This window comes from Paroedura picta, chromosome 9 (assembly GCF_049243985.1).
Source record: "Paroedura picta isolate Pp20150507F chromosome 9, Ppicta_v3.0, whole genome shotgun sequence".
In the NCBI taxonomy this organism is placed as follows: domain Eukaryota; kingdom Metazoa; phylum Chordata; class Lepidosauria; order Squamata; family Gekkonidae; genus Paroedura; species Paroedura picta.
The window spans coordinates 29,956,709-29,983,990 of NC_135377.1; the positions used below are offsets into that span (position 1 = coordinate 29,956,709).

At 40.8% G+C, this 27,282-nt stretch overlaps 1 protein-coding gene across 1 annotated transcript in view; it reads right to left on the reverse strand.

The window, feature by feature from the left end:
• Positions 1-17,578: 17,578 nt before the first annotated feature.
• CRISPLD1 (cysteine rich secretory protein LCCL domain containing 1) overlaps positions 17,579-27,282 on the reverse strand; it is a 31,755-nt gene continuing 22,051 nt past the window's right edge. Inside the window, exons 10-15 of the mRNA XM_077352122.1 lie at positions 27,022-27,152; positions 25,619-25,662; positions 25,455-25,527; positions 24,364-24,439; positions 19,735-19,865; positions 17,579-18,715 (exon numbers count right to left, since the gene is read on the reverse strand). Coding sequence (XP_077208237.1) covers positions 18,664-18,715; positions 19,735-19,865; positions 24,364-24,439; positions 25,455-25,527; positions 25,619-25,662; positions 27,022-27,152 — 507 coding nt within the window. The 3' untranslated portion in view covers positions 17,579-18,663. The remainder of the gene's footprint in view (positions 18,716-19,734; positions 19,866-24,363; positions 24,440-25,454; positions 25,528-25,618; positions 25,663-27,021; positions 27,153-27,282) is intronic.

A 27,282-nucleotide genomic window follows, 5' to 3' on the forward strand; every position in this document is an offset into this window, starting at 1 on the left:
CAGGCACCTTTGGAATTTTGAGAAGGGGTAGTAAAGCATACCCCCTAATGCTCCGTAAGAGGTAAGACCAAACTAAAATGGCTTCTGGAGGAAGGTAGGGCAAACAAACTTCCCTCCTCTCTTTGCAAAAGAACTGCAGGAATGGGATAAAAAAGAAGATGGAGGGATAGAGAAAAGGACTTGGGTATTTTAAAAAGTGAAGGAAAACCCAGTGGAGGGGGTAAGAAGGACCTAGGTCTATTTAAATGCCTTTCCCCCAACCTGCTTCCTCCCATTGCAGCGCTTGACAAATAGCTGATCACCCAGTTCCATTTAAATGCATTCTCACCAACTTGCCTTCTCCCCATCATGCCTCCCTCCCCCAACAAAGAGCTGTTTGTCAGGCTCTATGCTGGGAGGGGAGGCATTTAAATACCCTAAACACCTGATCTGCAGAGAGAGGTTTCTCTGCAGAGCAGCTGTTTGTTGGGCTGTGGCCAAATTGATTTGGCTGTACTTTAATCACCCAAATCCGGATCCCTACATCAATAATGGGATTCAGGTGATTTTGGTACACTCAAATCAATTTGGTGTAAATCGAAACACTACAGACTTTTTCCTTGGTACACATTCCTAGTACTTACCAGTCTTCCTGATCCCCAGCTGGCTGTATGGAAAACCCTTAATTTGAATGAGGGCAGTCAGTAACTAGTTATGCTCAGCTGATACTTGCTCCAAATTGGAGAGCAAATCAGATTTAAGGTTTTGATTCTTGCCTTTAAGGCCCTTAATTGTCTGGGATCCCTGTATCTTTGGGACTGCCTCTTCCATTATATTCTCCAAAGGGTATTAAGGTACAATGATCAACATCTCCTTAGTGTCCCCAGCACTAAAGAGATCAAATTGGTCTCAGCCAGAATGAGGGTCTTTTTGGCCCAGGCTCCAGCCTGGTGGAATACTCCGCCATAGGAGACCAGGACAAAAGTTCCACAGAGCTTGTAAAGCAGAGCTGTTCGAGCAATCCTATGGTTGCGGCTCAGCAAGAGCCAACCGTTGACTTCTAGTCCTCCCTGCCTGCCCTTACCTGGTTATCAGTTAGTCAAATGGTCAGCTCACCTGCAACATGCCCTCCTAAACTAATATTTTAAGGTCAATATTAGTATAAATTGCAATGAGATTTTAATGTAAAGTAGGTTTTAAATATGATTTATATTGCATGGCATTTTAAAAATGTGACCTGCCCTAAGTCACTTAAATAAAAATTACATACATACATACATACATACATACATACATGTCTTCTAGAAACCAAGGAGTTCAGGGGAACTCAAATAAAATGACAACAAAGAAAAATGTGTTTTGAATAAACACAGTAACCAAAGCCTTTCAAGAATAAAGAAATTTCAACATCTAAGATAAAGCTTAAGTAACTTCCTAAAAGCCTGTAACAAAAAACTTCTAACTGTATTATTGCTGATTAGTATGTCAAAACATTGATTTGTCATTCCAACAACCCTTTCCCTCTATGTAATATATATAAAATCTTTTGTTAGTTGTTAACAATACTTCAGTGCCATTCTGACAAAGGTTTTAAGAAAAGAGGGCTCTTACACCTTCCAATAAATTTCCAGAGCTCAGTTAAAATCAAACGATCTGACAGTGACAAGGTGCGATAGTCAGCTTCATTTCATAGCCATGCCACAAAGGCAGCTCATTCCATGAGGAAACAACATTTTATTTTTGGAGGGAAAATTCTTCACAGAGTAGAGACGTGTTTGTGAGTCCATCTTTTTTCACCTCTACCAATTCTAGCATCTATTTCTTGCTAATTTCATGATTTCTTGTTAATTTCAAATATCCCATAATGTTAATTTAATGCAAATACATCAACCTAACAGGAAAATATTCATTTCTTTATTAAATGATACAAAATCGCCAAATTACACATGTGTTTCCCACTGCTAAGGTCAATGACCGGAGTTAATACAAACTAAACCCTTATTAAAACATACTTAGAGAGAGTTAGTGCTGTCTCAGGCTGGGTCCTTCTATGCTCACTGGAATGTAAACAAGTCGGCATTCTGATCCTGTTTCTGTACAGATCAGAGACTGGGCACGATGTCACAAGTTAGAAAATAAAGCTCGGTCATCTCCAGAGTTTATTCACCCATAAATCAAGGCGAGCCAGAAGTACTAATCCTTCTTAAAGTTATACAGTCTAACAGCTGAAGTCTTACTTGCTTTGATTTCATCTTTGAAATCAAACTGGTCTTTTTGAGATGTAACATGGTTTTATGAAAGAACAAATCTGTGCTGTAAATATTAATTAATTTTTTAAAGCAACACACTAAGATTCCTCTTAATCTCATACTGTGGCTTCCCATTGGTCTTGTCAAGAACCGCTGAAATATATACTGTTGTCCTCCTAGTTATTTATTTAGAAATTGGATGGGTTGGGTCAACCTGCTATTATGCTGGTAAAAAGGGAAGGGGCCACCCTTTGATCTTGGAGGATGAAAAAAGAAGTGCCATGTGGGATAGCAGTAATTGGGGGAGATTGAGTGGAAAGGCTGGCTGGATCCAACTCATAAAGATTTCCGACCCACACAATGATAATACAATACATGATGAGAGAAATGACACATATACACAAATCCAGCAGAAGGAATTAGACTATCTGTAAAGACAACAAAACTTCTCTGTGCATAAACTCTACATTTCAAACAATCATTTATTTGAATATCTAAAGGAAGAAATTGTTGACTTTTGTGACTTTGACAGCTAAACATATGTTATTTATTTACTAGCAGTAAAGCCCGGTAAAATGTACTAGGTAGGGGCTTGGGGTATCTCAATATCCCCTTGTGGGGAAGGCATGCCTTGGCGCCTATAGTAGTTTATGAAGTTAGTTTTCTGACTGTTTGCTGGGCTGGTAGGCCACTTGCTGGCCTGGAAGTCAATGGGCCTGTGCAGAGTCATGTCCAGTGTAGAGTGAGCAGGCAATAGTTGAATTTAGCTGGTAGTTGCACATTAAGCTTGGAGATAGATAAAAATTGATAAAGCAGTGACATAGGTAGCGGCCGACCTTTAATTTGTTATATTTTTAGAAAAATGAAGGTATCAAAAGTAAGATGCCCACTCACCATCAGAAGTGGGTCATCCCATTCTGCGACCTCAACATTCCACCACTTGCTGGGTTCCCCTGAGCCATCAATTCTCAGTGTAACGAACCTACAGGGTTGTTGTTGGGAGTTGGTAGAAGGGAGAAAAATGCAGCAAGCTGCTTTTTGTCCTCACTGGGGAGAGAAATCTGGTATAAATATGTGAAGAGCAGTCCTTAATCATTTAAGCTCTGCAGAGTTTGGAAGCTAAGCAGGGTTAAAGACCAGGATAGAAGAGGAAAATGATGGCAAAGCACCTCTATTCATGTCTTACCCTGAAAGCCCCATGAGAGGGAAGTTGTGTGGCAGGGGAGAGAGAGAGATCCAACCATAAATCTGGGAACCACCAATCCAAACCAGCTGTCATTGCCAGCATTTTTTAATACTGTGAATTGGTTTGTGAGAAGGGTTGCTAGCTCAGGGTTGGAAAATCTCTGGAGATTGCAGAGGCAGATCCTGGAAAAGGGAAGGTTTGGAGAGATGAGGGACATCAGTGGGGTAGAAGACCAATGAGTCTACCTTCCAAATCAGCCAGATTTTACCCCCAAGGGAATGGAACTCTGCAGTCTAGAGATCAATTGTGATTCCAGGAGGTCTCCAGCCACTGCCAGGAAATTGGCAACCCTATTTGAGAGACTTTGAAAAGCTGGCACACAGACAACAAGCTGGGGTGGGAAAGGGGGGCATTGGCACTTGCAGAGAGTCATCTTTTACAGTAACAGTCAACATTTCCAGTTGAATGGAATAATTAGCCCTTTTAAAGTGAAAGGCAAGGGAAAGAGGGGGGGCAGAATTGAATTGCAGTGAGGCATCTGGAAAGGGAGGGGAACCACAGGCAGCCAGGTAGGAGTTGGTGGAGGCATGGGGCAAGGAGTGAAGGAAAGACTTAAGAAGAGAAATCAGCAGTCAAATTGTGTGCTAGGTCAGACCAGCCCTGTCGCCCCTAGAAGCCCTCTTTACCTGAGTAGTCAGGAGAACGCAAAAAGTAAAGGGCATTAACCAAGAGGCTCTCCCTCAGCACAAAGCCAGTGCACATGCTTCGAAAGGGTCTGTTCTTCAAAAGCGCAGGAAAAGCCAAAAAGGAACGCCAACCACCTTGAGTACAAGGAAAGCCAACCGCCACTGGCCCTTTATATATCAACTCAGCTTCTGAGGAAAAGCATCAGCTTGGATGGGGTGGAGGAATGAGTGCCTGACGTGCTGGGACAGGAAGTGTCAAAGACTGCCGATCCCTCCCTCGTGTCACTGACAGCTATAAGGTGAAGGGCCGCAATTTCCTTTGTCTGCCACCCTCACCCCTTCCTCCGAGTTGAAGGTTCTAAGCCTCCAGGGATGGGTGGGGCTTGAGCCTTTTGAATGTTCAGTACATTGTCAGAAATATGAATCAGAAATTATGTGTAATATTATATTTATTATATTTATATACCATCCTCGCTTTCAGCTCCCTTTCAGGGCAGTTTACCTTGGAAACTTTCATAAAACAATACATAAAACAATAAACATCTTGATATTTTGACTTCAATATATAACATCTTTAACAATGAGAATTTTTAACAGAAAACAGTTTATAATTTAATGCTCATTTAATTCCTCATTCTGCAATTCAGTTTTTTGTCTGCACTGTAATTCCATTTTTTCCTGTGGGTTCAGTTGATGGTGGGAGGGGCCTCTGGGCCCTGGTTGGTGGTATTTTAAGCTGTTTTGACTGAAAGCCTGGTGGAAAAGCTCACTTCTGCAAGCCCTGTGGAATTGTTTTAGCTCTGGCAGAACCCTGATGTCATCTGGGAGCTCATTCTACCAGATGGGGGCCAAGACAGAGAAAGCCCTAGTCCTGGTCAGTGATAGACAAGCTTCCATGGGACCAGGAATCATGTCAAAGGGTGACCTAAACAGGTGGTGGAAAAGCCCCTGGGATTGTTAAAACCTCTGGTGACTCTCCAAAGGCCCTGGGTGTCTGACTTGGTGTTAGTTATTAGCAGTCTATAAAACTGGCCAGTTCTGGATCAATCTGTGCATAAGCATTCTCAAGCTGCCTTACGGAAATTGTAGTTTATATGCCATCCTCTTCCACCCAATACATTTGTATTTGTGACACCAATAGGCAATAACCTAGTGCTGCTTAGTGAATGGGCTATCTCTGCCTTTCAGAAAAGGTAAGCATCATGAATATATTAAAAAGCCATGATATAATATAGCATATGATGCTAAGTTTTGAAGGAGGACCAAGCTGGCTCTAGAAAATAAGTAATTTTCTCTTTTGAGATAGTATAGCTGAATGACTATGGGACTATGGGATAACAAGGAAAGGAAAGGAAAGGAAATTAAAGGAAGAAAAGACCTTAGCAAGGGAAAGATGACACCATGCAGGCTGTGAGTATAATGCAGGTAATGTAGGGGACTCATTGAGTACCATATGTTAGAGTGGCTTTCCCCTTCTAAATTAAGAATGGGCTGCAAATGGCAAAGTAATGGGAATTTCTTATCCTATAGCTCAGCTTAAATTCCGCAGTTAGGACAATATTCCAAACATCCTGGAAACAGCATAAATCAGTAACTGCTGTAGAAATGCTCTGACAGATGCCAGCTGGTGCTTGTGCCCAGCCTGTAAGCATAATAGTAGCTTTCAAACAACATCCATTTTTCCTCACAGTTGTAATGAAAATAAAGAGTTTCTGTTTCCTCCATTAACCTTGATTTGATGCTAATTCACTTCATATTTCTTTTTAACTGAGTTCTTAACTAAGGAATTCTATAGCCTTTGAGAATCAAAAACAATATTAAACTACTATTCATGAGTTAGAAAGCAATATTCACTAGAATGCCTCTCAGTATTGACATAACTACTTTGCACAAGTCTGTGTGCAATAGCCAAAGGCACACAATGCAATCATTGTTCCTCCTGCTAAATAAAGGTTCTTAAAACAATAATAAGTCTAAAACCATCAGGCCAACGTAAGGGAACTTGCCAGATGATTGAGAGGCACAGTTTTATGCTTCACTTACACTTTGTGAACAACAGAGTAAAATATGGGAAGCACTAAGTAAAAACAAATTCCATAAGTTAATTACAGAATGAAGACATATTGGCCCAAACCTACTGTAAACTGTTTTCAGGAAACTGTGTTGTCTAGTATTATAGAAAAGGGGAAAACAAAGATTGATCTCTAACCATGGTCATATATGGGATGCCCATTTCTAAAAGCAGCACCTCTATTTCTTAGAACCTGGGGTGAATCTGCACTAGGCATTTTATCTCTGGTGACCCCCAAATTAAAGAAAGTCATCTACATTAGCGATCCCCAACCCGTGGGCCACGGACCACATGTGGTCCAGCGACTAACTGGAGGTGGGCCGTGAAGGACGCCTTCCCCCCCCCCCGGCCCTTTACTTCATCCACGATCTGACAGGCGCACATGGGACTATCTCGTTGCAGAGAAACAAGCTCAGGGTTCCCATTGATTTGTCATTGTCATGAGTTAAAATTTCCATGAAAATAAAATGTTCCTTATGTTCATTGTTGTGCCCTGTCTGTATCTTATTTTGAAGGGATGTTTAAACAGTGACCAGAGTCAAAGAGCGTTAGGGCAGCAGGCCTCAGTAAAATTGTCAAGCATTGAGTGGTCCCCGGTGATAAAAAGGTTGTGGACCACTGATCTACATGTTATTCAATTTCCATTATGATATGTGGCACTTTAAATTCTCCCTCTGCAAGGTCTATGATTGATCCGCGGTGACACTACCTTTCTCCCCATAATATCTAGGAGTGGATATAAGTCACTACATTTGAGGAACCTGCTCCAAGAGCCGCAGTATTATGTGTATATCTCTGCATTTTGCCAGATTAACTTCCTCCCTGTGCCTTCAACACTGACGTAGCAGAGTAGTCTGTTGCTCATTGGTTAGGCCATCAGTTCAAAGACTGCCTGGTTTCCAGTTGCCATTCCCTTGCAGGACTTATTTTTGCCCTCATTTTGGGATCTTTTTTAATGTGACTGTACTCCAAAAGCCCACACTTCTCTGAGCAGAGATTTGGCTCTTGGATTTACATTCTCCTCCTCATTCTATGTGAGGCTGCTGCCTCCCCTTTCTTCCTCCACAACCTGCTCCTGCAAAGAAAGATAAACAAGCAGCGTCATGCTCCACTTGCCCCTCCCCCAGCTTGCCCAGGCTGTAGATTTAGGATTAGTCAAAAGGCAGGAAATAAAGCACTCTCCAGCCTTGTGTTCCTTCAATGCTGACTGGAGCTTCAACCAACCTCCCCCCCCCTCCCTTCCCAATCAAGTGGGAAGGAGACCAAAAATTAGGACAATGCAAATGCAGAAGTCCAACCTTTGTTTCAAATTGGGAAAAAGGAAGGCTGTAGATACGGTTTCAAATTGACCAGGATTCAGCAAGATTTACAATGGAAAAAAATGTGAGTGCAGATTATACCCTAGGATCTAATATATTATCATTCCAGTGACAGCCATTTTTGTCCACTGTTCCAGAACAAAACAGAAGTCCAGAGGTAACTTAAAGTCTATTAACATTTATTCCAGCATTAGTTGTTATGAGTCTTCAGATGCATGTTGGAAGAAAATCATTTTTATAAATTTATAAGAACAATTATACAAGAGAATAGGAGGAGGAACTGGAGCAGAGGCTTACTTGGATCATTTTTTGTCTTCTTGATGTTGTTACATATAAAAGATAATGAGAGTGGTCACAGGTTCTAACCACTTAAAGGTTGCAGATAAATGAAGTATAATGTAGAAGGATAAGCAATAACTGTTCTGGATAGGGTTGCACTCCACCTGAAGGACCAGGTTCATGGGTAAGGTGTGCAGCCAGACATGAGCCTTGTGAGATGAAGAAGTAGCAGCAGTGGGCAGGGGGGCCTTTATGCAGTTTGGCTGGTGAACCAGCTGCAGCCCTTCCTGGGCAGAAACTATTTTGCAACTGTGGTTCATGTCCTAGTAATCTTTTTATTTCTTGAATTTATATGCCACCCTTCTTCAGTGGCTCAGGACAGCTTACATGGGTTAAAACATACTATGCAAAACTATACCATATAATTTAAAATTCAGTTTGTTGTTGTTGTTAGGTGCAAAGTCGTGTCCGACCCATCGCAACCCCATCCTCCATGCCGTACTGTCCTCTACCATTCCCCAGAGTCCATTTAGGTTCGCACCGACTGCTTCAGTGACTCCATCCAGCCACTTCATTCTGTGTCCTCCCCTTCTTCTTTTGCCCTCAATTGCTCCCAGCATTAGGCTCTTCTCCAGGGAGCCCTTACTTCTCATGAGGTGGCCGAAGTATTTGGGTTTCAAAAAATTCAGTTATCGTTATTTAAAACAAATAGCACTAGCCTGCTTAACCTGTCTCCTACTCCAGGAGAGTCATAGAATACAATCTACAGTGGAATCTGATTGGGTGGGTTTGGGTAGGGAGGCCAATAAAGTATTGATGTTACTTTCAGGCCTCAACTATAGCCCTGGAGCAATAGCTCTGTCTTACAAGCCCTGCAGAACTGCTTAAGGTCCCAAGGGCTCTGATATTGCGAGGCAGACCACTCCAACAGAGCCAAACAGACCCTTGCCCTGGTTGGGGCCAATTTTATTTCTTTAGGGCAAGGGATCCTAAGTAAGTTTTGGTTGCTTGACCTTAATGCTTTCGAGCAGAAATAGTGGGAAAGGTTGCCCAGTAACAGTCTCAGACCATTTAGGGCTTTGAAGGTAATAACTAGAACCTTGAGCTTGATCCAGTGACAATCTTCAGTCTGGAGCCGATGCAGCTGCGAGAACACAGGCTGGATATGCATTCTCCACTGGATCCCAGTTAGGACCTGTGTATCCATATTTTGGACTAATTGAACTTTCCAGACTAACCTCAAAAGCAGTCTGGCATACAGTGAGTTACAGTAATCTAACCTGAAGTTGACTATTGCACAGAACACCATGGCTAGGTTGGGTGCTGAAAGGTAAGGGGCTAGTTGTTGACAAAGATGGTAAAATGTGCAACATTTGTAACCTGGGACTCCATGGATAAAAAAGCATCTAGGATCACACTCAGTCTCTTGATGATCACTGAAGTGTTAGTTGGAAACCAGCAGCAGCAGGGTGTAGCACTGACTTACCTGGGGCATGTCAACCCAGCCAAAGAACCTCCATCTTAGCTGAATTCAATTTCAGCTGAGTCTGCTTTAGCCAGTCCACCACAGTTTCCATCTCTTGACTAACATAGTTGGAGGTGTAGACAGATAGCCATCCATCAGCAGATATAGCTGTGTGTCATTGGCATATTGGTGACACCCAAGCTCAATACTCTCGACTAGCTGGGCAAGAGGATGCATGTAGATGTCGAACAACATCAGAGAGAGAGAATAGCTCTTTGTGGGACCATACAAAATAGGGTCTGTCACTGACCGGTTCTCTCTCCTAGCATCACTCTTTGTGACCTTGGAGAAAGAATTGCAGCCATTGAAGGGTGACACCCTAAATCCCTACATCAGTTAGGTGGTGGGCTAATAGCCCATGACTGACAGTGTCAGACACTTCTGTTAGATCTAATAATAGAAGTGCTGGCTCGCCTAGATCCAGTTGTCTTTGGAGAACATCTGTAAGGGTGACTAAAACTGTTTCCAATGTGTAGCCAGGGCGGAAGCCAGAATGGAATGGATCAAGAGCTGATGTCTCTTCCAGGAAACTCTGTAGCTGCTCTGCAACTGCACACTCAACCATCCTACCCAGAATTGAAAAATTCAACACTGGATATTAGTTGGCTGAGTTGTATGAATCCAGAGCTGTTTTTTTTTCAAGAGCAGCCTGACCATGGCCTTCAAACTCTCTGAGAAAGGCCTTGAAACCAGGGAGAAGTTGATAATCTCCCAAAGAGGAACCTGGATCTCCTCACTACATGCCCCCTTGACCCATGCCCCTTCACCAGCCATGAGGGGCATGGGTCAAGGGGACATATGGTAGGCTAAACAACTATGAGAGTCCTGTTGATATCGGCCAAGGAGAGTGGACTGAAGTAGTCTAAATAGGCCATTGAGATATGCGCAAACTAAAGCCTACTTCTCTAACTAGGTATGTGCAAACAAAAACAAAAACATTGGACTGATTCAGATTCGGCCTGCATCTGATCTGTTCTAATAAACTGAGTTCTGAGCAGACCATACAGGAAGAGTGATTTACATCCCAACCATATTGTACTTATTTACCGTACTACCTTATTTACATAATTTATAGTCTGCCTGTCCCACTGAGAATAAAGGCAGACTTTACAATGCATTTGTGATTTGGATCTAAGTAGATAATTTGTGAACAAAACTCGATGCTCTCATTTTTATAATTACGCCTAATGTGCTAACATTTTGCACTTCACCATGGAGTAAAGTTGGGACATTTCGGGTTCTTTTGCTTGCATAAGGCTTTTTAATTTTAAAACAACTCATACTGTTTTTACTGTAACATCAGACGTATTTTTACATTCTGCAAAAGACTTCAGCTTTTATACAGTTGATTATAAAGGCAAACCTTTTTTTGCCCTCAAGAAACCTTATTAAGGAGTTATCTGGCTTTGCTGGCAAACTGGTTTGCTTGTGTTGGAAGATAATTATTTACTTTTAGTATGCACATTAAGAAGGCTATTTTTGCTGTTTATACAAAGTATATCCTTAGATGATATTTTCTCTAAGATTGCCAGTACCTAAGCTACATTAGATTGTTTACATGTCTAAATAAGAAAGAAGCAGATCTTTTGTTGGGGTAAAAAGAAAAGAGCAGGCAACTCAAACTAGCCCAATGGAGTCAAGGTGTTCTATATGCCAGGATCTGAGAAGTATGGAACAGATTCCAAGAAGGAATGAAAACTGTCTTGGTCAAGGGCATTGACAATTCGTTCCGTGAAAAACAATACTCCTCTTCATTCAAGCCTTTCTCAATATGATGCTTTGCTTTGCTTTTTATAGTGAAGTGACATATTGTTTCTGAATATGCAAATATTCTCTGTATCTTGATGGATTTGTTTGTAGAAGGGAGGCTACTGATGCTTGCTTTGATTTCCCTTGTAAGCTTTGGCAGTAACTTATTTACATTACAGACGAAGAAGACCTGGTTTTTATATCTCGTTTTTCTCTATCTTTTAAGGATCTCAAAGCTTACAATTGTCTTCACTTCCTCTCCCCACAACAGTTACCTTGGCCCATTCTGCACGGCGGCTGTGCTGGGCTGCCGGTGGAGTGATACTGTGGAGCATAAAACTCGGCAGTTTACTGGGGCCCCATAGGGAACACATTTCAGTGCCGGATCCGCTCCAGCACTGAAATGTGCCCTTGCAGGGGACACATTTCAGTGGGATACTATGTCCCACTGAAATGTGTCCCCCTGGAAAACAAAGCACCAGTGAAATAATTCCACCACAAAGGGGGGGGGGGGCAGGAGGTTTATTTTGCAGGAACTCAATCAGACCTTACTGCAAAATAAACATGAATGCTCTGGTCCACTCTGCAGTGCACCAAAGCATTGTGAAGCCAACTGGAGCATTCTTCATCCCCTCTGGGCCATCATAGGCCAGGGAGGACAGGCTCTGTTGGCCCCCGTAGCGTATTCTTCTGTGTTCCCTTAGCCTGGGTCATCTGAGAGCCTGATCTGCAGCAGGCCTAGGAGGGGGCCTGCCCAGCAGCTGTGTCATATGGAAGTGGGAATTTGCACCACTTCCATATGATTGCCTTCTCAGCCTTTTCCGCCCTTGCAGAATTGGCCCCAGTGAAGTAGGTGAAGCTGAGAGAATGGGAATTGAGACTGGCCCAAGGTTAGCCAGCAAATGAAGGAATGGGGAATCAAACCTTGTTTTCCAGATTAGAATCCACTGATCTTAACCACTGACACTGGTTCTCATATAAGCAATGTAAGTAGGGTTGCCAGCCTCCAGGTGGTAACTGGAGATCTCCTGAGATTACTACTGATTTCCAGGCAACAGTCAGTTTACCTGGAGAAAATAGCTGCTTTGAAAGGTAAACTTGAAGGCATTCTATCCAACTAATGTCCCTCCCCTTCACGAACCCTGCACTCCTCAGGCTCCACTGCCAAAAATCTCCAGATATGTATCAATTTGAACCTGATAGCACTAAAGTAGCTGCTCAATATAAGAATGAAGAAAGGAACTCTCTATTTTGAAGAATTGCTCAATATCTAATAATTACTTAACAAGCAGTCCATTCAAAGCTATTTTTCCTCTTAAAGAACTCCCCTGATTATAAAGACACTATTTGGGTCTTATTTTATCCACTTCAGTAAGTCCAATATTTTTATTTTATTTGTTTGTTTGTTTGTTTGTTTATTTACCCGTCTCAGGGCGGTTTACATCAGCACAACAGTGCAATGGCACAACAGGTCCAGAGCGCTCTGGTGGAGTTCTGGGGTGGGGGGAGCAGGGGCCCTTCATTCGCTGTTGGTGATGTCTGGTCTCAACCAAATGCCTGGTGGAAGAGCTCCTTTTTGCAGGCCCTGCGGAACTAAGTTCCGTCAGGGCACTGATCTCCTCTGGAAGCTCATTCCACCAGGTGGGGGACAAGACAGAGAATGCTCTGGCCTTGGTTGAGGCCAGGCGGACTTTTTTAGGGCCAGGGACCATTAGCCGGTTGGTGGCGGTGGAGTGCAAAGCTCTTTTGGGGGGCATAGGCAGGGAGGCGGTCCTTCAGCTACACTGGGCCCTGACCGTGAATGACCTTGAAGGTAATTACCGGAACCTTTAGTCTGATCCGGAATTCAACTGGCAGCCACTGCAGTTGGTGGAGAATGGGCCGGATGTGGGACCTCCACAGTCTTGCTGTGAGGATCCTCGCCGCTGCGTTTTGGACCAGCTGTAGTTTCCAGGTCAAGGCTAAGGGCAGGCCTGCATAGAGCGAGTTACAGAAGTCCAGTCTAGAGGTAACCGTCACATGGATCACTGTGGCTAGGTGTTCCGGGCCAGGTAGGATTTTAGTAGTTTGGCTTGGCGATGGTAGAATGCCAGGCGTGCTACCTTTCTGATCTGGGCTTCCATTGTAAGGGAAGCATCCAGAATCACGCCTAGGTTCCTGGCGAAGTCAGCCGTAGAGAGCTGTACACCATCCAGGGCAGGCAGGCACACTTCCTCACATGGGCCCTTCCTACCCAGCCACAGGACCTCTGTCTTTGAAGGATTAAGCTTCAGGCAACTCTGCTTCAGCCATCTCGTCACTGCTTCCAGGCAGCTGGCTAATGCTTCTGGGGGGGGAGTCAGGGCGGCCATCTATCAGGAGGAAGAGCTGGGTGTCATCGGCATATTGATGACAATCCAGCCCAAACCTCCGTACCAGTTGTGTGAGAGGGCGCATGAAAATGTTGAATAGGATAGGAGAGAGGACCGTTCCTTGTGGAACTCCGCAAGTAAGTTGTCGGCGGTCTGATGTTTTCTCTCCTATTGCAACTCTCTGTCCACGATCCCGGAGGAAGGAGATCAGCCATTGGAGGGCCGTCTCTCATATTCCGGCATCGATGAGGCGGCGAGCTAGAAGCTTGTGATCGACTGTGTCGAATGCTGCTGAGAGGTCTAGTAATATCAGCAGTGCCAACCCGCCTCGGTCCAACTGGCGACGGATGTCATCTGTCAGGGCAACTAGCACTGTCTCTACCCCATGGCCAGGCCGGAAGCCTGACTGGGATGGGTCTAGGACCGAAGCTTCTTCCAGGTACTCTGTTAGTTGGTTTGCGACAGCCCTTTCTTAATATAAATGTTCTGGTCCATAGTGCCACACTAATTTTTTGTCCTTACAATCCTTTTAGCTCTCCTTTCCCTCCACAAGCCTGTGTCTCAGCATTTCAACTGACACAAAGTGACAGGAAAGAGCTTGTTTTCTGGGGTGGTGGTGGGGGGATGCCTTGTGGTAAAAGAATCCTGATAGCAGCAGTCTCTGTGTGAGAGAGCACACAGCAGTTAATGTTGCAGCAGTTTCAGTAATGTATTTTCTGTTTCCCATGTAAAGGCTTGACCTTCTTAATGACAATACTAATATCTCTTTCCTGAAACAGGAATGTATTTGAAGTGTTTATGACAACTATAATATATAGGAATATGCAAACATTTCAAGTGTTCCACAAGCAGAGTTTTCAGAGAGGCTGGGAATGTGGAAACCCAAGTTTAAATCCTGACTGTATCATGAAACACCGTGGGGTGACTTTGGACCCGTGACTGTCAATTTTAACCTACTTTGCAGTGTTTGAGGAAAAAGGCTCACATGAGTCTAAGTTTGTCAGGTTTTCATGGCATCGGATTCTAATTGTATTCTGCATTTGTGGTTTTCTCCCATCACTGGCCAGGACTCCAACTGCAGCATGTGTTTTGTATTTTCTCAAGAGAAAATTAAAATTGTGCCCCCCATCCCTTGATTCCCATGGCACTCAAATCACCCAAGCAAGGGGGATAGTTCTTGTGTTGATGTGCACTCAATCACCAGGCATGCATGAAGACAAAGTACATCATCTACCCTTGCACAATTTTGCACAATTTTTTTTCTGCATGAAAATTATGAAGAGCTCCATTGCACCTTCAATCATAAAATGCATTTAGATGCTGGAGGGGGAAAAGGCAGGCGGAGGGGGATTATGAACTTCTCATGTTTTACTTTTAGCTTTCTGGAGCAAATTGTGGTGTGATCACATTCAATTGTTTAAAAGAAATTCCGGGAGGGAAAAGATTATTGGTCAGAGTTGATATGCCATTACTTTCAGTGAGAATCGAGGAGGAAATAGACTTGAATTGCAAGATTCATCAGGATAACTGCAAATTCCTGGCCAGGGGAGGGGAAGAAATCGTGTTTTCTGAGGATTCTCAAACCATGTGGCAAACAAGAAGTGCATTTGGATCTGCATCTGAAAAGCATGATTTTTGTGTGAAAGGTTAGTTATTTCGCAGAACTTTAAAGAGGTGGCATTTTTCATGGCCATGGTGGCATTTTTCACGGCTGCGGAAACAATTCTGGAGTTTGGGTGGTGGAGCCTGGGGAGTATAGTGATCTCAGTGTGGTAAAATGCCATACAGTCCCCCTCCATTTTCTCCAAAGGAACTGATCTCTGTAGTCTGAAGATAAGATGCAATTCCCAAGGATCCCCAGAATACACCTGGAGGCTGGCATCCCTATGCAGGTCCTACAGAGGAGAGTCAGGTTGGTGTAGTAGAGGTGGGTTTGATTCTCCACTCCTTCACATACAGCCAGCTGGCTGACTTGGGCTAATCAAAGTCCTGTTAGAGGTGTTCTCTCAGAGCAAAAATCTCAGACCTCTTTCAGCCACACCTACCTCATAGGGTGTCTGTTATTGGGAGAGCCATGGAAAGCAATTGTAAGCCGCTTTGAAACGTCTTCAAGTAGTGAAAAGTGGGTATGACAACCAACTCTTCTATGGACAGTAATAGCTTGATGAAACTGGCTGAAGAGATCCCAGGGCTAAGGAAACAAAGATACAAGACTTCTAAAGGAAGGGTGTCAGAAGTGACCAGGAAGTTAATATTGCCATGGTTGAAGTCACAATGAGGGACCACATGTGGTCCCTCATCTACTGGTGCTACACACCAGTAGTTTGGCTACCACTTACTGTATCAATGCGAACAATGAACATTACCTCACTTTGTGCTTGCTCCTGCAACCTGCCAGCAGTACAGGAAGAAACAATTGGTGAGGTGAACCAGGAACCATTGCTGGGGCTGAGCCCAAATGCCCCTGAGGAGTTGTAAGAGTTCCTGGGGCTTGGCTCTGAATATTTCTGGCCACCAGTGGCCCATGGCCAGTCCTAGCCTAAGTACTAGGTTGAGAGAGAATAACCTGAAGCATTGTAGGTGAATGAGAAAATGATTTAATGGCATAGCTGAGGCCAATGAAGAAGGGAGTTTTTCAGAATCTTCATAATCATGAGTTGTGTCTAATCTTAGTGATCCTGGCTGGGGAGAAAATATATGCAGCCTTTTAGGTAGTGTTTGAGATATGATGTTACATTTTCACTAAGGTAGCTTAGTTCACTATTTACTGAAACTGTATCCTTTCAGGTATTTCAGTTGCATGAAGTTTAGCTTATGAGGTATGTCATGTGAAATAAATTGAGCTGAAAGAATGCCCAAAGCCTCTCAGGGAACATCATAGCTCTTGCTAAGAGAATCACCTTGCCTGTTATAGGACTATGAAATGTACACCTGTCACCAAGGAAGAACCCTTGCGTTCTCATACAAGGCGCTTCACTTAGTAGAATGCTTCGTTATACATCTTGACATTAGAACATGCAACTTTGAATGTCAGTGTAAATTGAATTCATAGTGTTAAATGGCTAACTTGCAAACTAAAGATTGGTGCTCAGTTATGTATTTTTATACCACATTCTTTAATTTCCATCCCAATGGTGAAAAAAGCCAGCTGTTACCTTCAGGCCAAATAACACTGCTAAAGCACTTGCTCATTTAGAATAACAAAACCAAGCAATCGAATTTAGCCCATAATTCATTCTAGATGAATGAGAGAGGATCAGAATATTTCACTAAACCATTTCTTTAGCTCTTGGATCAATTATAACTGTGCCAGGGGAGGCATATCACCCCCCAGTGCAGCAAGTATTAAATTGGTTCAGACAATACAATCCTTTGTGGAGACAATTGGTTTTAATCCAGAAACTAAGCTTTCATGCAAAAAAAAAAATCACTTTTCTGTTTCTGTGCTTAATGCTGCCTGCTGCCCAGAGTTTTGGAGCTGCTCTGAAACAATAATAGAATTACTTATTCCAAAGGAAAAAGACTCCAAAATAAATAAAAATGGAACAAGGAACAGACGGACTTTTAGCAAATACTGAACAAAGAATGAGCAGACTGAAAAACAAGTTTCTTTCATGAAATGGTTTTCTGATTGTTTTATCTTTAAGATATTTTATAGTGGCTACTTTTAAGAATATGGAGACAGTAGACTCTTTAGTGCACTGTGTGCAAGAAGGGAATGGGAGAACCAGAGTTAAAAGCACTGCTCAGCTGTGATATTTTTGAACTACTTTGGGAAATACTGCAGAAAGTATTTCTCATGCATAGAACCCAGTAGTTTTGGAATGGCAGGTCTTTGCTCCACATAAAACTTTGGCTCGATTAGTGAATGCAAGTGTGGAGAAAAGTGTAGAGGAATGAGGTTGGGTAAATACTGGAATTGTTCATTCCTTTGCAAATCTCCTTGTCAAATTTAATGTTTTAACTAATAAACTATAACTAGTTTCCTAACATGGAATTTGATCCTAGTCCATTTAGCCCATAAATGTCTGCCCTGACTAACTGAAATACTCAAGTGTAAAAGTTCTTCTCCAGCCTTTTTCTGATATCTTTCAGCCACATATGCCGAGTTTGAACCTGGAAAGGTTTTAAAGCAAAGGATGCGTCTTAACATTTCAATATGGATTTACAAAGACTGCCAAATATATATTTAATTGGCTTTTATTCCAAAATGTTATTTTCCAAAAAGCTAACAATACTTTCCTAACTACATGAGGTAGTACATGTAGCAAAACAAAGGAAAAATATTTTGATGCATATATGAATACCAATAGTATTTTTAAAGAATTATAAGTCAATGACAAATTCAAAATGATAGTATTGATCAGCTTTACAGTATTATACAATTATACATTTCATAGAAAGACTGATAATGTCACCATTATGGTTTTCTAATACCGCACAATATGGAAAGGTAACACAGAGGGCTATTCAACATAAATCAAATTAAATGGTGAAATAGTATATAAAATAGCAATCTTTGGATTTGTGTCCTGCCCTGCAGGAATATAATATAGAAAATGAACACATTTGGGCATGTATGATATCTTCTTTTACAGTGGGGTTTCTTCATTCACCAACACTATACATCAGCGTAAGTAGCTTGTGGGATCAATCCTACAGCCAAGCACATGCTTGTTAATATTTCAAAGGTAAAATCTTGGTCCATAACACAGATGACTTTATAGATAATACTAGTGGCATACATAACACTATGATAATCATGATTGGGTTGGATCTAAAGAAGTACAAGCTCTGGTTCTGGTCTATAGTCCCTGAACCTTGAAAAGTCACTCCTGAAGGTTGGAGACCCTTCAGAAACATCATGGGAAACTATCTTCCCTCTTACCCAATTTCTACTTGTTCAACACAGGCTTGGATCCAATAGTAATGTAGTGAGTTTTTTTGTTAGTTATTTTAAACTGGAGCATGTCAAAGGTTTTGAAGGAACTGCATAGTAATAAATGCTAAGAAAATATAGCAATATTTAACACAGGATCAAAACAAGTTACTTATCCCATAGTTCATCATGCATCCCATGTTTAATTTACAGATTTTCCTTGTTTACATGCAGTTAAGCTCCTTTTCAATGACAAAAGAGTAAATGGCTTCTGTACAGTAATATTACACCTTTATACAAATTTTAGGAAGTATATTAAATGACATTTTCACTTCTTTTTCCAAACATGCCATTTTTTCTTTTCTTTTTCTTTTTTGTTTACTTCCTATTTCAAACTACAGCAAACACTCTGAATGCCTTGCCTCCTGGAGGATTCTGTAAACTGCAAAAAGATAACAAAAGAAGTTATCACATATAATTTCACTTGTAAGACCTTAATCGTACCAAGTACTTAATCATACCAAGTATATATATACACACACATACATATATTAAAAGGGAAACTTTAACAGCTTTTTAAGTTTCCATATTGAATTTTATATAGGAAATTCTTAGCTTTACTTTTTAAAGCTAAATTAAACACCGAGTATTCTGGATTCACTTCTATATCACTGAATCAGTCCACACATGTGTATGTCGGTAAATGCAGGAAACTTGCACAAATTTTGTGGTGGCATCTCACTTTTCCCTCCCCATTATTTCCTATTCTCCTCCCCCGAATTTCCCATAGCCTCTCTCCCTTTCCTGTTTCCTCCTCCCCTTCCCAACCACAAGCCAACTTACCTTTATTTGTCCACATCTTCAGCTTTCCCTGCTTTTCTCCTGCTAGCAGCCTCTACCTGGGATAATTATGGCCCAGTTGTGCAATACTAACTGTGGGCCCACTCAGGAGGTAGGGAACCGACAAGGATTTCTAGAAAGCCTCTCACTTTTCCCTGAACCCCCTCGTCACCCTGGGCAACCCCCTTATCCTCACCTTTCTCTGCTTCCATCTTTCCTTCCTATTCCTCCACCCATCTTCAGCCATTTTTATTATCTGTATACTTCATTTTCCAGCCCACCTTTCTTCTCAATAGGGACCCAAAGCAGCTTACATCACTTTCTTGTCCTAAATTTTATCCTCACAACTGTGTGAGGTAGCTTCTGTGACTGTCTAAGACCACCAGTACATTTCCATGGCAGACTGCAGATTTAAGCTTGGGTTTTCCAGATCTTAGTCTAGCACCATTATACCACACTGAAACTCAGATGTATAAACTCACAGTCTGGTGTTATTTAGAGTTACTTCAGTATAAACCTACTGCACAATCCCTACAAAAATGTAATATAAAACAGAAAAAAAGATGGCAAATATATTAATATTGATAGAAAACACTGTTCTTGATAGGTCTGCTTTAGTACCTTTCTGAAAAGATTCCATTTTGAAATGAAGCAGTGTACATCCGTCTTTTATCCACTGGCATAACATCAACAAAACCCCCTTCATTGCGAATTACTCCAGCATGTATAGCTGTCCGACAGATACTAGATACCTGGGATAAAGAAAAACAGAAAGATTTTTTAAAAAAAACTTCTGTCACTTGAATCAATAGGAGATTGAATACAGTCTAGCACTAATCCATGGGAAATTAAAATAATTATAGAATACATTTACTCTAATAGAATATGGGTTTCCCAGTTGCAATGTATGGTTGTGAAAGTTGGACCATAAAGAAGGCCAAGCGTCAAAGAATTGAGGCTTTTATACTCTGGTGCTGGAGAAAACTCTTGCAGGTCAGTCCTAGAGGAGATCAGCCCTGACTGCTCCTTAGAAGGCCAGATCCTGAAGATGAAACTCAAATACTTTGGCCACCTCATGAGAAGGAAGGACTCCCTGGAGAAGAGCCTAATGCTGGGAGCGATTGAGGGCAAAAGAAGAAGGGGATGACAGAGAATGAGGTGGCTGGATGGAGTCCCTGAAGCAGTTGGTGCAAATTTAAATGGACTCCGGGGAATGGTAGAAGACAGGAAGGCCTGGAGGATCATTGTCCATGGGGTCGAGATGGGTCGGATACAACTTCGCACCTAACAACAAATAGAATTCAAGTACAACTAACTTTTGTTGAAGAATCAAATTTAGACAAATTTTATTATTTGAAGCCAGTTGTAATATATATAATATTATGAACTCTCACTCTGTGTGCGTGCATGTGTGTGTGTGTATAGATAGATCGATAATTTATTTAAAACATTTTATATCACTTTTTTCCTCTAAGGGACTCAAAATGATTTACAAGAACATTAAAAATGCATATTAAATCTTCAGAAAATATAGGAGTGACCCGAAGGCTTTGGGTACCCTAGGTGGGCCTTACCCCTTGATAAACATATTCTAAGCTGCTGGTTAGGCAGTTGGTATGTGTGTTCATAATAACTGGATTGGCCAGTTGGCTCTGCAAATATGAGTGTCCTTGAAGCTGCCCAAGCTGCTACTAGGGCACCCAATCTACCAGGTAGCCATGTGGTCTGGTAGGTATGCACCAAACACTGAAACAACAAAGAGGGAACAAAGTATCCCAATCTGTCTACACAAGCTAGGAACCTAAAGGGTTGAGCAGTAACAGAATAAGTATTAAATATTAAAATGTAAATATTTAGTTCAATATGTGCATATATAAAACTTAAAAACATCAACATCTATCACACACTATTGTACAAATCCAAAACCTTTTGACACATGGATAAATGACCAGATAACCAAATGCATTTCAACTCAACTGGGGTCATCTTCAGTGGTCTAACATTTTAAATGCACTCATGTGATATAATAATGGTGACTATAAGATGGCAAACAGTATGAATGGAGAGGCTCCCACACTAATGAAAAGTTTCCAAATATATCTCTTGGAGCTCCCCAATTAGAATATTTATTCTTCAAAATGCCTTCCTTGTAGAAACCCACTCTGGTCCTGAGTGTATTCTCATGTGTCTCACAGAATGCACTTCTACAAGGGTGGCATTTTACGGAGTCAGACAACCTCATTGCACCCAAACAGGTAGTATTATTCCCTCAAAAACATTAGATTTACCTCTAGAATCAACTGCATCATATTAGGCTTAAATTTCTGCTTGATGTGCCTCATCCACCTGACCGCTGCCTCCATACAGTAGCCCAAAAAGGCTTCTGGAACTTATTTAAGGAAATATAAAGCTAATTTCATTGACAAGCCTCCCTCAGACACTGAACAGCATGGGTGATAATAACAGCCTCTCAATATAGAAGAAGAAGAGTTGGTTCTTATATGCCGCTGTTCTCTACCCGAAGGAGTCTCAAAGCGGCTTATATACACCTTCCCTTTCCTCTCCCCACAACAGACACCCTGTGTGATAGGTAAGGCTGAGAGAGCCCTGATATTACTTCTCGGTCAGAACAGCTTTATCAGTGCCCAATGTCACCCAGCTGGTTGCATGTGGGGGAACGCGGAATCAAACCCAGCTCGCCAGATTAGAAGTCCACACTCCGTATTTTATATTTTACAGCTCTTTGTATTAATAACTTGTATTGCATTCTATATTTCTATCTTTATGAAAATAAAAAAACTTGTATATATCTTAAAAAAAGAAGTTCACACTCCTAATCACTATACCTAGCTGGCTATACATTCCAAGCAGCAGATTCTAAATCTTCTGCAATGACTTTGTGCACATAGCCAAACAGAAAAGACCTAAACCATTTAAAAGCATCCCCTTTTTTCCCCGGTGTCTTTATAATTTACCCGTGTTCACAATGTCAACTAAAAGATCATGCAGAATTAAAGCAAATTCACCATGCAAATTCCTTCATCCATCTGTAAACAATGAACTTCAAATGACCCTTCTCTGATAGTAATGAAAGGTACAATGGATAGTTTTAAACATGTTTACAAAGCAATGTTTTTGTTATCACTCTTAATGACACACTTTCTGAAATATTCCAGTTAACAAATTTGAGTTAATGAGATCGAATACAGCCCCAAGCATACATAAAATAGCCTGAAAAGTTAGCACAAACATTTCAGACGCTATTAGAAGATCTTGCTTTATTGCTGTGCTATCAACCCTTTGACATCCATCAGTATTTAACAGGTCACAGAATCTGAATGCCAAGTAACATAATCATTTTTCTTCTTTTGCTAGTCAGCAACATTCCAGATATCTACAGCAGCATAGCATTAGACTAAGAAGTGTTGCATATACCTTTGCAAATGTTATTTTAAACCTTATTCTCAAAAATAATAATTGTTCCTAGTATTTTCTCACTATTGAGTTTGCAGTAGAAAGTTATGAGTGTGCTTTAAAAAATATATTGGGAGAAACATTACTATACAACTTCAGTTATGATATAATCCTCAGCTTAGGTTTTGGGAACAGCTCTCTTTTAAATATATTAGCAGACATATTTGATTTCTGAGACACTGCAGAAAATGTACGAAAAAACAGAAACACTAAACACGGAATCAACAGATGGAACATTCAATAAAGAATGTAATAGTATTAGGTTTGCAGAACCAATGGGAAGTCTAGAAATGGAATTCAAGCAAAGCATAAGTATTAACATGACACATTAAATAAGGCAAAATGCCATAACAGGATCCTAGTCTCAGCAAGCTGTGAGCAGCAGTACAGACCAGAGTTACTAATAATTTTTTCATGTAACTTTGTGAATCATTTAGTACAGTTAAATTACATAATTAAGTTCTGCATATTTTGAGTAAACCCATGAGATTGGGAGCCTTTCTGACCTCCAGAACATGGGGGGTCAACAGAACATGGGGGGTCACAATGGAGAAGGCAGCTGTTGATTTTGCTTACAAAATCTGCTCTGTTGTGTGAAGCTGTCATGGTGAAGCATGGGGGGGGGGCAGTCTTACAGATATGAGGTTTCAAGACTCTGAAGTTGTATGTAATAGCTACTATATTCCGGTAACTGATGGATAATACAATGTGATAGCTACCAGAACTGTAACTGATGGATAAAATGATTTCTGAAGTTAATGTACACAATAGTATGCTTACAAATACATTTTTATAATGGTAACTAATCATTTTACATGATTTATATTACAATCATAACAGTTTATAACACTGATCTGTTTGAATTGTGTCTGATATGAATATAATTTTGCAGTAGATTTCTGAAGTTTAAGTCTGAACTAGAACCAAACTGAAGACTTAAAAAAAATTTAGTGAGAGTCCGACTATCACAGGGTATGTGGAACACTTACCTGCTCTGGGACTCCTTGGTCTTGGCCCCCTCCCTCTCTGTCACACACACACACACACACATGCAGACACAGACTCCTTCTTCCCCATTCCCCCTTGCATCTCCTCCTTACCTCTCCTTTCTATTCACTCCCTGCTGCCTCTCTCTCACACACACATGCATGCACGCAGATAAGGACTCCTCCCTCCCCCCTTCTTTCTCCCACACACAGATCCCTTCACCCCACTCCCACTTGCCTCTCCCACATACCTCTCCTTCCTGGTCCCTCCCCTTCTCAGACACACATACACACACAGAGACACCCTCCCCCACCCCCCTTCCCTTCCCCCTCTCTAGCTTATCTTACCTTGGCAGAACACCAAATGAGGCTCAGAGCTGGGCCTTGGAGCTCTGCCACTGCTGGCTATGGCACCCTTCTTTCCAGGCTGGTCTCAGTCTTTAAAGGGCGGAACTTGCTTGGGAAGATGGGCACTACTGCAGCAGAGCTCCAAGCCTTGCAGGTCTGCTGCCTCTGCTTCTGCCACCTACTGGCACACTCCCTAAGGCAGAACAATGGACGTCATGTCCATTATCGTTTCCATTATAGGAAATGTGACAGTAGATATGTTCTACATCTAAAACAGTATCAACCTCAATAAACCCTTATTGGCATACAGGACCATCATTTCATTAAAAAAATTAGCAACGAATCTGAACCAGAACTAAACCCAGATATATACTAGTTAGACTAGTTGTCTATTTATGCAATTATTTCTAAGATCATATTTAAAGTATGTGGTTCTACTTACATCAGAATAAAGGCGTGTTCCAATTACTCGGGCATAGTGTGGATTTGCCTGCATGCAGTTGTGAGGACAATAAACCCTGAACAAAAGGAAAAGAAAGTAACTATATAGAGCAAGCTGTTGAACAGTAGGAAAGACAACTATTCCAAATGTGAATATTATATGAACTGAGACAGTGCTGTCTGTCTATTTTTACTCAATGAAAGATGAAACTGACAGTCGAACAATATTATGTTGACTTGTTCTGTCATTTTTTTCTTGAAAAATGTGAGCTTTTGTATGCTTCACATGGATTGCTTGAATACGGAGTAATACAAAACTTCATTAGGCTAGTAGGTGTTTTGAACGAGGACTGGACTGTGGGTTGGGAGGGAACAGATGAGACTATGTTGCCAATTCTGTATCATTTAATACTGTTTTATGTGTCTTTTATCTGTAAACCACCTCGAACCGGCATGGCCAGGAGCAGTGGTCAATAAGTTTAAATCTAAATGAATAAATTTCTTGATTAAATTGACATCATACCAAAAGAACAAAAATGTAGAGATTTGAATTTGAGGACCCACTATGTTTAGATTGGAGAAGACAACGAATAAGTTGGTTTTTATATGCCACTTTTCTCTACCAGGAGTTTCAAAGTGGTTTACAATCACCTTCCCTTATTAGATTTTAATGATGTAATGCATCTAATTAGGGCCGGGTTTGTTGTTAAATATGTTTTTAAATCATTATTTAATTTTTGTAAATTTTGTAATCTTGTATGGATCGGTTTGGTGTAGTGGTTAGGAGTGCGGACATGGCATGCCGGGTTCAATTCTGCACTCCCCCACATGCAGCCAGCTGGGTGACCTTGGGCTTGCCATGGCACTGATAAAACTGTTCTATTTAGCTGTCTTAGAGAAATTTACATATCTTAACATATACTCTTGAATTTCTAAAATTACTGAAGCTTTGTATATTGCCAGTACCTTGAACTTCATAACAAACAAGAATTCTGTTATTCTAAAGGAGCGCCATCAACTTGGCATCATAAGACTCTTTTTTCAACTAGATGAGGAAAACAATGAAGTAAGAGACAGGTTTAATTTTTTTACCTTGGGCAGTGTGTGGCTGGCTTGTAAAATGGACACAGTTGTTCCACAGTTGTTTCACAAGTGATAGCTTGCACTGAAATTTTAAAAAGATGAAATGTCCAATGAAATGGTATATAATCAAACAAACCACAAATTCTATTTTATATATGTGTGAAAATGCTAACCTGTAACTTTAGAGACTGTGAAGGAATTAGCAGACAGGTATTTGCTACAATAAAAAGAGTAAATTTCTTGTTATTATTACTGTGAATAAATTTCCATTTGACAAGTTAGATAAGGTGATATAATAAATCATAAAACAATACAACAGTAATCTAATACAGTTTGTAAAGAAATAATAGTAACAGAAATTGCAGCAACTTGTTGAAATTTAAACCAACTTGTAGATTCTATTGAATATAGTAGATAATCAATTATTAAATATTTTTCTCTATAGCAAAACAATGCTAACTCTTAAATTCTAGATTTATGTCCTAAAGATTTGAAAATGAGAAAAAGAAATTCAGATATATAACTGCAGAATAAGTTATTGTGCTTGTTTGATTATGTCTCTTTATTGCCATTATTACCTGCTAAGTTTTGACAAAAAAAGGCAACATACGGTAGATTTTTCAATTGTGGTAAGTAACAGTCACTATTACTTACTTTTCAATTGTGGTAAATAATAGCAATAGTAATAGTAAGTAATGCATTGATTGATTTCCTGGACACAATAGAAAAGGCAATGGAAAGTAGCTAAATAATCTGACATGATTATCAGAACTAATTCTACATTTTAGCATAAATCAGACAGGAAAGCTGGAGATGTTCTTGATATGATTCCATTGAGGTTCTTTGTATAGAAAGGAAAATTCTAGCAGGTGTTACTACACTTGCAACTGTAATATAAACAACTTTTCAAAATTCAGTGATTATGGTAGGTAATGTGGTAGGTTTGCATAAGAACTGTTGACATTTATTTATTTATATTTATATACTGCCCTTCCCAAAGGCTCAGGATGGTTTACATAAAAAGGAATATAGATAACTCAATTTATAACAATAATACTGTGATAACTGTAAGCAACATAGTAGAACGATAGAACAATAAGGAGAACATTAAATCAACACATACTGATGGCCCAGTGGGTTGCACGGATCTGCAGTGGAGGGAGACTCAGGGGGCCAGTGGGAAGTGGCAGTTCAGGTTGACCTCAACCACATGCCTGGCAGAGGAGCTCCCTTTTCCAGGCCCTGTGGAACTGTTCAAGTTCCATTAGGGCCCTGATCTCCTCTGGGAGCTCGTTCCACCAGGTGGGGGCCAGGATGGAAAAAGCTCTGGTTGAGGTCAAGTGAGCTTCCTTGAGTATTGTAATCAATATTCATTTTGTAAAGATGTTAGGTAATTTTAAAACACACTGGTGACAAGCACATAATGAACTACACATAATTCCTTATCGATATATATAGCTTTTACAGGAGCTTGCAGTAGTTTCAAATATTCAATTTGTATTATTAAAATAGTATGAAATGCTAAAAATATATTCGATTTCCAAGCACTTGGGGAAATAATTAGATCTTTACTCACCCAACTGACTGAACTCCATTTCTATAAGACTTGATAAAATAATGTCTTCTTCCTTGTCTGGTAACATCCAGCCAGCCACCATCATTGTCTAATATGCCATAATGCATTGCAGCTCTGCAAATGCTTGATTGCTAGTAAAGAAACACAGAAATTAACATTCATATTAAAAATGGTTCCATTCAATTTCTGAAGAGAGAGAACAATGCTATTCCCAAAATTAAATAATGCTGATAGAAGGAGTTAACAGACTATGTCAAAGAT